This window comes from Terrapene carolina, unplaced genomic scaffold, assembly GCF_002925995.2.
Source record: "Terrapene carolina triunguis isolate 2854851 unplaced genomic scaffold, T_m_triunguis-2.0 Scaffold25, whole genome shotgun sequence".
NCBI lineage: Eukaryota > Metazoa > Chordata > Testudines > Emydidae > Terrapene > Terrapene triunguis.
Window position 1 is genome coordinate 1,269,278 of NW_020664376.1, and position 13,058 is coordinate 1,282,335.

The 13,058-nt window shown below is 44.9% G+C and overlaps 1 protein-coding gene across 1 annotated transcript in view; it reads left to right on the plus strand.

The window, feature by feature from the left end:
• The first annotated feature begins 1,295 nt into the window (after positions 1-1,295).
• Positions 1,296-13,058, plus strand: part of LOC113406292 (gamma-aminobutyric acid receptor subunit gamma-3-like) — a 515,367-nt gene continuing 503,604 nt past the window's right edge. Inside the window, exons 1-2 of the mRNA XM_026650329.1 lie at positions 1,296-1,348; positions 5,947-6,095. Coding sequence (XP_026506114.1) covers positions 1,296-1,348; positions 5,947-6,095 — 202 coding nt within the window. The remainder of the gene's footprint in view (positions 1,349-5,946; positions 6,096-13,058) is intronic.

A 13,058-nucleotide genomic window follows, 5' to 3' on the forward strand; every position in this document is an offset into this window, starting at 1 on the left:
TTATGTTTGTTGGCTTGAAAACACTTTGGGTCAAACTTGCTTCTCAACACTTATTTCCTATGGTGGATGATACATTATTTAGACGTACCCATTGCAAACATACCAGAGACTTGGGTTCTTTACTGTACACCTGTTGTAATATGCACCACCACCATCTAAATCAATGATCTCAGTTCACAGTCCTAAATAGAAACCCCTCCGGGGCCACAGTTACCAAGTGCGGGTTGGACTGGGGGTGGGTACAAGTGTCCGCATTACTATGCAAAGCAAAGGGTTCCTATTTTGGCCCGTACCCCGAATTGTCTCAAAGAGGAGGGCAGATTCAGGCAGTACCGCACACACCCACACCCACACACCCACCCACACACACACTCGCCTCCACTTCAAGTTGTGCCTGTGGGGATCTGAACCTCCCCGCCTCAGGCTCGTTTCTATCCTTATAATTATTGCAACTGTTAGAGACCTCCCCGCGCGTCCAAGGAAACCCACAGCAACGGCTCGCCAAGCTGGGCTTGGATCCCTCCTCGCCCGTTGTCAAAAACTCGTCTCCGCCTCGCCAGGAGCGAACGGACTAGAATGGGCTCCTCTCGGGGGGAACGCTGCCAGCCCAGCCCCAGCAGCCACGCCGCGGCTCTGGGGGAGAGACCGAGCCTGCTGCTGGCTGTCATTTAACTGCACCGGGAGGGAGTTCCCTCTCCCTTCTCCCCCTGTCTATCGTTACGGAAGCGGGAGAGCAGGGGGTGGGGGAAGGGCTCTCTGGCAGACTCTGCTCCTTTCGGACAAGCCCACTGGTACCTGTTGGTCAGGGACAGAGACCCAGGGGCTCAGTGTGTTCGGGCCGGAGCGCCTGGCTGCAGGGCAGGGCCCGGGCTGAGGGGGGCTTCCACTGGGGGGCTGGTGCGCTACTCCCCCCCCCCACCCCGCCTGCTGTCCTGGTGGTGCCTGGTCTCGCTCGCCGCTCCGCACCGAAGGTGCCTGGCTAATACACCTCTGAAAAGCAGGAGGGGCCGCTTCCGTATTCCAGCCCAGTGACTGCCAGCGAGGGGAAGCGCTGGAGCTCCCCAGCACCTGCCCGCCCGTGGAGCCGGCTTTACACTGGGAGCTGGGAGTGTCTCCTCGGGTGTTTGGCTTTGGGGTTTTGGAGCAGTGCAAGGGGGATATTCTCCCCCCGGGCTAGAGCTGGGAATACACCAGGAGAGAGAGAATCCAAGCGCTATCCCATCGCCTCATTATTTTTCGTGTGAACGTCCGGCAACATTTACTCCATCCTGCTGCACCTGGTACCTGCTCAGATCATGTCAGCTAAGCTGCTGGTGCTTTTCTTCCTCCTGGCAGTGTTTCAAGCCTGGTAAGTCTGCGCCGTGCAGCCCCTTGCAGTGTTTCCTCCCAGGTGCTTCCATGTAATGTTTGGTGCTCATGTCGGAATATCACCCACAGAGTTGGGTGTCCGAGAGACACAGGAGGCTATTCCGCCCCTTTTCTCTTGCCCCCGTTATCCTCTGCAATATTTGTATTCTGCCTGCTCTGTAGTGTAGCTAAACTAGCTAATTGGTATCAGCCCCCCCCCCTCCCATCCCTCCATTCACTGTCAATAGCCGTTATCTCGGACGGGGTTTTGTACTACTCCCGAGCTCAGGATTGTAATTTAAGGCTCGAGAAAATGAGATCCTTAGGCTTCTGCCACGGAGTTGGATAAAATCTCTCGGCTTCACCTGGCTCTGCAAAAAGTTTCCCCATTACTTCGCTTGTCATGGAATTAACCGAGCCCCGAGGGTTGCCAACTGGGATCTCTCTGCAGCTGTACCCACTTACTAGACATGGTGCGGGTCTTTTATGTACTATGCAGCGTGTGGCTAGGTCAGGAGTATCATTCAATTAGGGGTTTAGTCTTCAAAGTACCTGCCTCAAGGATTCAAGAACGCCAAGGAAAGCAGGCGAGGGAAGAACGGGATATTCTGGCTGGAAGCAGGTAAGGTCTGCCCAGGAAAAGGTAACTCAGACAACGACCAAGCCAGTAACCAAAAGGCTAGTGCAAGCTTCACTAGTTCTATCACTGCAACGGATGCAAACAGGTCCTCTGAATTTCTTGCGATGGTGATTTCTTCGGCAAGATCAATGCGATTTTTTTGCCTAAATTTCTCCTCTGAGGTTATCCATGGGAAGGTTTTCCGTTGATAATAGTATGAAGGGGTTATGATAATACCTTAATAACCACACAACAGTCCCCCGTGGAAACATCACTATGGAAATGTCATCCTGGCAATCCGGAGATTGTGCAGTTTGTAAGTATGCCCCTGCTTAGCCTGTTGGGAGCTGATCTCCAGCAAACCCTTCCTCATAGGAACACCCCTTGTTCACCTGAGTGCCATTCAAATGAAGTGGAGAACTGCAGGAGTAAGAGTTACTCAGGTGAGCAAGTGTTGCAGAATCGGGCTTTTCAAGGAAAGTTCAGGGCATTTAACCACGAGGGAGTTTCTGTCACTAAGGGCTTGATCCTGGGAGTGGCTGGTTATTATTAATATAAAATACTTAATGCAACACTTGAAAACGTAGGTGATTGGCCATCTCTTACAACAGAAACCAAAGACTGAGACCTAGGAGGAGAAAAACTGACGAAGAACTCTTCAGGAAACTCTAATGAGGAGAGCTGGGGTAAATACCCTGTCATTTACATGGCAGGTCTGGTGTGCAATCTGCACCGCGAATACTCTTAGTTTAAACTCCAAAGTCCAGCCCAGTATTTCTCACTGGCTAACTTTCTGTAAGACCATTATGTCTCCTATGGAACAGTTGCTGGGAATGCTGCCAGCGGCATCTCCCCTGAACACAGCACACTGAAGTGTAAAGGCGCAGACACATTGAGAGTTAACTTGCTCGCTTTCTCTCCCACGCACACACACAAACTGAAATGCTGAATTCCTGATTACGTGGACATTCAGACTTTTTCTTTGTAAACCAAACCCTGGGGAGAGAGTGCGTCTCAGACCCCTTCTCTCACCTCACTATCTGGTACTCATTTCCCGCAGACACAATTTTTCCTCCACCCCCCACAAGCCCATGGTTACCTCATTGTTTATTAATATCAGCTTTTCATCGCAGATGGCAAGATCTAGAAACTGAGGCTGCAGACAACTTTTCCCCGTTAAAGAAAACACCTTCCTACAGCATTTCAAGCTTCCTTCTCTGTTGTGTTTTTGGGGGTACACCACGGTTTTGTTTCCCTCTCATAATAATAATAAAAAAGCTAGTGTTACATAATAAGGATTTGGAGGGGCGACAGCCCTGCTTTCCATTTTACAACATACCTAGAAAACAGCCCCTCTTTCTCTGTGGCTGTTGAAAAGTCTTGGAATATGGTTGTCGGCTCCTGGGAGTGGGGACTAAGCAGTTTAGTGATGACAATGCATCCTAAATGCTTAGTTGGAGCCTATTGGGTTAGAAGCACATAAATAAAAGTGCCTCTAAATATATATATATATATAAAATGCACATCACTGTAGTTAGCATGAATTACTCTGAATATTTTAGTTACCTCTCCCAACCCCCAGTTGCAATCAAGCATCTAGATGCAAACACAAACCTCCAGTATGTAGCTTTCTGGGAAATAATTTACTGGAGGAAGAAGATTTAAAAAATCTGGCAAGTGTTATATTATTGTTGATTATGAGTTTAAAGAAGCTAATATCTAAATTGTGAACCACTATACAAAATCAATGTGCTAGAATGAACATGGCCCTCATTTACACCCATGCAACTCCACTGAAGGAATCAGGTTGCAAGGATACAGCGCAGGTCAGAATTTGTCCAAATGCCTGGTTTTCATTCATAGTTCGTCCAACAACGCAGATCATTAATTGTTGGACACAATAAATGTATATCTAAAAATAGTGCATGATTGAGAATGATTCTGAAAATGTTGTATTACAAATATTTGGCTTATCAGGAATCTCAAAGAAAAAAAATCTTAGATTGAGTGATACCAATGAGCAAGAGGAGCTGAAAGTTATAGCTCGTGCCCCAGAAAATAAAGTTTCATTATTTAAAATGCTTCCCTCCCCCCCACTCCCAATTTAGTTATATATCTTTCAGGCTTCATCCTACAAGTCTTCCACACATAGAATTCCCAATGGCTCCATTTAGAAATAATTCTATATAGGCTTCATATGAACAGGGAAAAAACTGCATCCCCCCCACCGCCCCAAAAAAACCACAACCCTTTACACATATGGTATATTCTTTGAAGGGTTCAGAGAATGGTACCCTGAATAAAATCCTTATTCACTATGATAATTGTGGATATTTTTCTATTTATACATGGTGCCCATCACAGACAGACAATCTAGACATTTAAAAGCATTATAAAAATAATAATCCAATGTCATTATACACACCCCTCCCAAAGTACTCCTGAACCCACCAAAAAAGAAATACAAATAAATTCTAGACCTAACTCAACTCATCCTTTCATAAAAAGCCAGAGCAAAGAGTTAAGACTTGCAATGTGCCCCAGAAGATCAACAAATTGGTACTGAAGGAAGGGGAGAAAGCAAGTTTAAGAGTTTATGGCCTTGTCTATATATGGGGCTTGCACTGATGCAGCTTTATAGATAGCTCTAGTTTGGGGAAATCTTTAGTGTAGATATGGCCTATGCATCTGATTCGCCACTGCTTTGCACCTTGTGTTGTTCTTCACACTTTGCAAAATGGGTGTAAAATTATACCCAATCAGAATGGCATAGGCAATGTAGAAGGCTATAGAGAATCAGGCCCAAGGTTCCATCACTGAGATCATCCTTCTTCCAACTGCATACATGCAACTCTCATGACAGGCTGTGTCCAGATGTTCTCAAATGTGATGGATAAAGTAGATGTGGTCTCTAAGATATTGAAAACCAAACCATAAAAGACTTTAGAGATTGAAGTCAATATTTTGCATTGCACTCAGAAAGCAACTGGTAGGACAGATGAAAATGGATTCCCATGTGTGAAAACAGCATGTATGTTCAGCCACATTCTATGCTAGCCAGGTGTGCTGGAATAATTTTTATAGCAGGGGTGCTGAGAGCCATTAAACCAAACTGTAAACTCGGTATATAATGGAAACCACTTAAAGCCAGGGGGTGCAGCTGCACCCTCCCCCCCCCCACACACACACTTAGTTCCAGCACCTATGGCACTAGCTAAAGTTTCTGGACAATTATTAGTTGTCAACTTATTTTAATGCCTTATTCACATAACAAAGATAATCTACCTCTTGTAGAAAGAAGAATCTTAGCTCCTGAAATGCCCAAAATACAGAACTATAAAAACAGAATGGCTTAGACTCTGAGATTCAAAAAGACTTATGCAACATATTTACGTACTTGTGATAATTCATATTACATTCAAGAAGCATGTACTTAATTCTAACCCTTGTACTGCATTAAGTTCTGAAATTCAAAAAACATTGTGAGTGTAATAATTTATTAATAGGATGAAACGATCAGGAAGTATTAAAAGAGCTGAATTTTTAATATTCTTATTAGCCTGCTGTACAAGAGATGAATCAGTTGTGTTGAAGGAGTCAGTATAATACTGCAGGATGTTCACCCACCATAGAATTCTGTTACCAGTTACCCAGTCACCAGTGAGTTATCAGTTACCTATCAGTTAATCTGTTGATTTTTCAAAAAAGTGATCTAGTCTGCTCCCTGCATTAATCCACAGATTGAAGTTCCAGTGAGAAATCAGTGGTGTGAGATGGATTATATAATTATTTTCAGTTAGTGCCCCCTACACAGACTCTTTTACTTCTGGCAATAAATACCTCCTTTAATAAAATAGTTCTAAAACTAGATAGCTGAGAGAGAATAAAGAACTCAGACTTATTGAAGTGCCTGTTGAGATTTAGTAAATGTAAATTCAGATTTTAGTTACGTAACATAACATTTGATTTTTTTATTGCAGTTCCAGAAAGGTTGAAGAGGATGAATATGAAGATGTAACAGGCAACCAGCAATGGGTATTAGCTCCAAAAACGCAAGACACAGATGCAACTCTCATATTAAACAAGTTGCTGAGGGAATACGACAAAAAGCTGCGGCCAGATATTGGAAGTGAGTCCTCTTTTTCTTTCTGTGGAAAAGATACACCATTCTCTAGATAGAAATATTTTGTGTTTCTATTAATGATGGGCTTGATTTGCAAAGTTAAGATCCGGATCCAAACTTTGACAAAGATCAGGAATGTTCAGGTCCAGGCTTTTGGTTCAGGCTCAGTTCTAAAGTAGTGTGGCAGAGCTCCGACCATGTCCCCGTGGGTTCCGCACTTCTAGGCGGTTTATGCTAGCCTCAGTGGCTCACTGCAACCCTCCACGTAGCCCTTCTCTCTCTAGGGCCAGGGTTACAGTCTACTGAGCCCTTTTCATCATAAGCCAGCAAGGAGGTTGGTGAGAGAACTCCCACAGTCTCTGTTGTCCCTAGGGGCTTATTTCAGAACAGTTTAGCCTCCTGTCCTGACAAGGGCCTGTCTTCCCCTCCCAGGAGATGTTTCTGTAGTGGCAGGTTGAGGGGAACCCGGGCCCGCCCTTTACCCTGGTTTCTGCCCCAGGGAACCTAATGGTAGCAGCTGTTGGCAGCCGACCTTTCACTGCCAGAGTTGCTACATTTCCCTGGGCCACTTCCCCACAGCTCTCCCACTTCTCTCTTCTTCACCCTTACCTTAGGGCTCCCTTACCAATGGCTTGAGAGTGTCTTCATTAACCAGCCCTTCAGCCACACTTCCTCTCCTCTGGCTCCTTAGCTCTCTTCAGCCTGACTGGAGTGAGCCCTTTTATAGTATCAAAAGGGCCTTAATTAGAGTCAGGTGTTCACATTACCTTAATGGCCTCACCTGACTCTTTGCAGGTTAATTGGAGTCAGGTGTTCTCATTAGCCTGGAGCAGCCCCTGCTCTGGTCAGTCAGGGAACAGAAAACTGTTAATCCAGTGGCCAGTATATCTGCCTTCTACTACTCTGTTGTACTGCCCCTTCTGTGGCGTGAGGGAGACCATGGCACAAGTTTACCTAGAGTGTTCCAGGTTGCAGCCCCTATTCCAGCTCCTCTTGGATATATTATTACATTTTTGGTTGCATTTTCCCCCTCATCTGTTCATCTACGCACTCCCCATCCAAGGCCCCACAAAGTCATGGGACCTCCTTGTCAACCTCCTCTTGGCCCTGGCCAAACTGGCCATTTACAAAACCAGGGAGAGGAGGTTGGCTGACGGGAGTTTCTGCGACTGTGGGGCCTATTTCCGCTCCTCAGTCCATTCACGCATCCGGGCAGAGTTCCTCTGGGTGGCATCCGCTGGCTCCCTTGACGCTTTCGAGGAGCAGTAGGCGCTGTCCGGGGTTCTCTGCTCGGTGTCCCCATTAGGTTTCCTACGTTTAGCCCTTTGACCACACTCCTGTCCCTGTTATTTCATTTGTTGTCCCCCAGAATTACTTTGTTATCCAGGTCCTGTGGATCCTCCCCTTAGGCTGGGGGGAGGTCCTTTGGCAGTGCAGGGAGCCACTTCCTGGCTACCAATAAGACTACTTTGTTGTACCCAACTGGCCTGGGTCTATCAGAGTAGGTATTCAATCCTAGCATTTTATAGCAATTTACAAATACTAATTCTCACAGCACCCTTAGGAGGCTGCTCAACATGATTAGAGCCGTTTTACAGAGGGGCAGTTTGGCGGACAGAAATATTAAATGGCTTGTCCAGGATTATATGATTGGTCATTGGCAGAGTCAGGAATATATTTATTTCCATTTGAGTACACAAGACAAAAAAGCTCTCTGTGCATCCTGACGAATGATTAAAACAACAGTCCACAAAACCAACAAAAGCAGCAACAGAAGCCCAGTGGACTCAGATCCGGCCCCCTTCCCACAGTGCTGTATAACGACATAAGTTCCCTTGCCAAGGGGCCTCCTGCGGCTCAGAAGGAGGGGGCTGGATTTGCCTCTCGGAAGATGAAGGGCAACTTGTGGGGGGTTGCCTGAATCTTCCAATCAGAAACCAGGGGAAATGTCTCCCGGGAGATCAGATGGAATGTGGGTGTCTAGTGGCAATATGGATATATGATAGGAATTGGATTAGATAAGAACCAAACAGATATCTTTCTATAATCAATTCTTTTGACTCACTTGCTCATACAGCAAGATTTTTTTCTTCCATAACAATATCTATGTAGTTCTATCTTCCATTTTACCATCCCTTGTGGTTATGCACACTTTGGTCATAACCTTTGAGAGAGAGAAATAAAGAGTCAATTTAGCTTTTTCATTTCCCTCACTTCATGTATAGGTAGAGGAACAAAAAAAAAAAAAGGTGAGGGAATTAACCTAAAATGCCCAACTGTGCATGCTCTGCTATTGATAGATTTTTACAGAGAGATCAGGGAGATAATCCCTAGCCCTGAGTACAGACAGAACAGAAATGCGGTGACAGCAAGTGTATTTAATGTACCCTCTAGAAGTTCTCTGTTCTGGTCAGTCCTTATTGTTATAACAAGTGCCAACCAGCTAGGCACTAGTATGATTCTAATAAATCTGTCCTATACTAAACATCTCTACATAGGGTTCTTTAATTAGTAATTACAATGATATTTCCATCATGCTGGAAAAGAGCATAACTGATAGAAGTTTGTGCTTTTCCTGTACAGCAACAGTTAATCTTTCCATCTCCCTAATTTGCTAGACTGGTTTCAGCAAATCTTTAATACCCGATGGAATCATGTTCTTCCGAGTTGCAGCAGGAACAAGGTTCCCAGCCATCAGTAACATCTGGAAGAAATGTTGGGACTGATATTTCAGTTTGCTTGGTACAACCTGTCCTCAGATCACTAACTTTGGAGATAAATCATCTCTCCGACACAGACCTGAATGAATAGGATAAATTAGGTATGCTTCTGGGGGGCGAGATAATAATTCAGAATCAGGGAGTGAGCTTCCATAAGATTAGTAGTGGTCATATATTTTCTCCAGCATTGAAAAGGTCATTTAGTGCCCAAATAATTCCCATTATCTTTCCTCCTAAACAGTCACAAATCTTGTTTTTGATAAAGTAGTTGCATTACACAGCATGGGATAAAGCATTTACAGTTCTGGATTCTGTCAATGCAGTTTATGTATAGGGTTCCGATAATTTCAGTCCTACAATGAAGCACTCCCCGACCATTAATTAACTTACCCCCACAACACCCCTGTGATGAAGGGAAGTAATATTGTTATTTTACAGATGAGGCACTTGCCCAAGGTCAAATAAGAAGCCTGAGGGAGGATCAGATAGTGAACCCAAGCCTCCTGCATCCCAGGCCCTTACTGCAATATCACCCCTTCCTCTCCCATAGAGCACAGTCATAGGTGGCTTTACAAAGCCAGAGCATACAAAGCTCCTAATGTCAACGTATGTGAACTAAGGAAAAGAGCTAAGCTAAATTTTCTCTTAAGAGCTTCCAGAGATATAAACGTATTGCTTGAGATAGATTAATGTAGTATATTAATCCTCCTACCTTAACTGTGGTATCTGTCTCATAAAAGGATCAGGGGGGAAAATGCATTAGACATCCTGGGGCATAAAAGAGAAAGCACACAGTCTGGAATATTAAGAAAAAATTGGAGTTACATAAGATATTGAATATACCACTGGGTCGAATACAATGTTTAGTATCCAAGCAGAAGTTAAACTGATGATAGACACAGAGTTAAATCTGTCCTGGGGTACAACAGACTACTCATCAGGGGCTTTTCATTTGTTCAACATTTCCTATATTTAATGGAGCAGTGGCTACTCACCATTCTATGCAACTTTGCTATGCACTTGGTTATTCCAGTTCTTTACACGGAGGCCAAGATTTTTGATAATGGAAGCCTAAAACTAGGCTCTTAAATAGGTGGCCTGATTGTCAAAAGTACTAAGCACCCGGCAGCTCTCAGGGAAGTTAATGTGAGCTGCTGGTTGTTTGGCACTTTTGAAATTCAGACCATGTCTTTAGGGTCCTATGTAGGTGGAGTTTGGCACCTAAATGTGAGCACCCATATTTGAAATTCTCATTCCAAAAGCAGAGGGAGAAGAGGATTGTGAGTGGAAAAAGGGGTATGTGTGTGTGATCGGCACAGCATAAAGCTCATGCAGTGAAATGATCTATGGTCTTTTAGTCTGCCCATGAGATCTGAGGGCTCACATGATATATTTCAGTGACATCACATCCCAGCCAGGAATAACACCCTGCAGGGGATCTAAATGCACAGGAGGCTCACGCTGCTGGAAAATATGGCAAAGTCACTATCTTTCCAAACCCACCCTCAGAGCTGTGAGATGTGACAACAAATCTGCAGGCACTGGGTCTGGGTGAGGGGAAGTGTCTGACTCAAGCATTAGGCAGAGGTGCTACAGGGTGTCACCTCTCTGATGCCTTTAAAGGAGGTATCTAAGTCAAAGGTACCTCTTGGGACTTTATAATCAAACCAGTATTGTACTAGTGGTACATCTGACCCTAGTCTCCTATGGCTGCACACTTGGGAGAAGTTTTCCCTCCCTAAGCATCACAGCTTCCAAAGATTTGGGTTTTAACTGTTATATTTGGCAGTTTTCCCATTATGTCACAGAGCAATAATTATTTTCTGAATAGAAAAAAAGAACACACCCTAAATTAACAGTTTATAGCAGAGAACTGATAAAAATGTCTAGCATCTGGGCCACACACTTACTACTAGCCATAGTCATGGGACTAACAATACCTGCTCTGGGGCAAGTTATTGGTGCAAACAGTACCAAACTCAAGGAGCAGGATGCATTGGCTCTTACCTGGAAAGCGCCTCCAGCGTGCTCTGAAGCCTCTCCCACAGCCAGATACTCAAGGGCCTGATCCAAATCCCACTGAAGTCAAAGCAAAGCCTCCCATTTACTGCAGTGGGCTTTGCATCAAGCCCTAATGGCTAGAGTCACAAAGGGACCTAGGCTGCAATACTTCACCCCTCGGTGCCCTACTGCCTAGTGGAATTCCCAGTCCAAGAATTCCCAGAACCTGGGCAGCCAGGTTCCCCAGGCATTGTGTGGGGAGAGCTGGGCCTCTAAAAAAGAATTCACTGAAGCCAGCAAGCTGATTTCTGCCATTAGGCATGCACAAAACCAACTAAATCCTGAGGCTGCTGAGTTGCTTGGCACCCCTGTTCATGCCTAAGCCCTGGTAGGATTGTCAACTAGGCATTTCCGCATCTACCTTGCTTGCAGGGCTTGAGCCAGTAGGCAGACTCTGAGCATGCCTAATCCACGCAAAGGATGATGGGGGATGAGAAGTTTGGAGGCTGGCTGGCATGTGTTATACCCAATAGTCAGGGCACTTACCTGGGATGTGAGAGATCAAGTTCAAACTGCCTCATGTGAACCCTCCATCTCCCGGACAGGGGCCCTAACCACCAGGCTATGGTATAGTCAGGGGAGCTCCCAGCCCCTCCTCTTGAAGCTTTTCCACTCTCCCTGTTCATTAATGCAGGGGGGGTGATGCTGACTCACACACATCCCAGTGCCCTCGTCACGGCGCTATTGGTTATAATGGGGAGTGGCTCTCTTCCCTAGAAAAGGCTGATTTGGCTCAGGTGCCTCACTCCAGGAGAGGGTTCACATCTGTGAATCCTGATCAGAGACAGGTATCTCCTTCTGGCCTGTTGGTTAGTTCCCTAAGACCCTTGGGGGATCTGGGTCCTAAGCCCCACCCCTTCCTTAGCATTTCATTCCTGGCTAGCTTAGGTGGCTCCCTGCTCAGCATTCTGACATCCCTTTCTTAGCATCTAACTCTCCCCAGACAACGCATAGGAAGCCTGTGTCTAACTCAGGCCTGTCAATTCCATGCATCAGTGCACCTAGGAGTTAGGCATTGCCACAATGAGCATTGCAACACCTAAATCCCCTTTGTGACTCTAGCCCAAGCGCATATCTGGCTATGGAGTAAGGTCAGACCTCACCAGAGGAACAGGATTTTCCCAACACACAGGATTAAGCTCTGACATTTAGTTTGAGTACAAATATTGGCCCTAAGACCTAACTTCATATTTATTTATCTAACGACAAATGAAATAACTGACAAAGCAATAGGCCACTGAGTGATTTACAAGAATGCAACCTGAAATCCAGACAGCCCAAACCTCACTTATCCCCCATTAATTGGTCACATTTTGTCATTCCCATAGAGGTTTTTAATCAAACAATACTAACTTGCCTACTAATATAGCTAACATTTTTTAAACACCAAAAAAACTCAGTAGCACATGACAAAATATATGCCCTTTTAAATTAGTTTATTTTAATGTCTCTTTATTTCCCAACCATCTTATGTCCAGTTTAGTCCATGACTGGTTTTCAATTTTTAGAAGTGTCTGGAAAAATGAAGCTAGTTTTATTATATTGTTTAGATCTCATTTTTACATGTAACATAGTTCATCTTGGACACACATGCAGAGATCAGAGGAGGCGTCATTGCTTCAGAAATACAATTTGTGACACCTTACAGGGAGAGTCATTGTGTTCTCTGAAGTAGTTTTATATCTAGAAGATAACATGTTGTCTGTTTCTTTTATGGTTGGTGAAAGTCATATAAGGGAGAAACGTCACATGTATAGTAGGACTTGCTCAGTATGCAGTGGGGGCACATAATGCTCCTCCCCCACACAGGAAGTCTATGTGGGCAGGAGGAGAGAATGAGAGCAAAGGAAGGATGAGAATAAGGGATAAGAGAGGGCATCAAAGAGAGGAAAGGGATGTGACAGGACAAAAGATAAAAGGTAAGGACAAAAAAAGAGAAACTGTGGATGTAGCAAGAAAGAGAGGCGATGGAGAATGGTGTGAGGGGGACAGGGGCAGGCGGAAGTGAACATAGTAGAGAGAGCACCTAGAAGTGAGAAAGGAGGGTAGGAGGAGGAGCATCACATCACCTCTCCAAATTTACAACAACAAGTAAGACAAAGAGTCGTTCCATAACATTTGACAGTAACATGCCCTCAAACTAGGTATGTTTTTAACATTGGCCCACAGGAAGGTCCCTGACGCACCC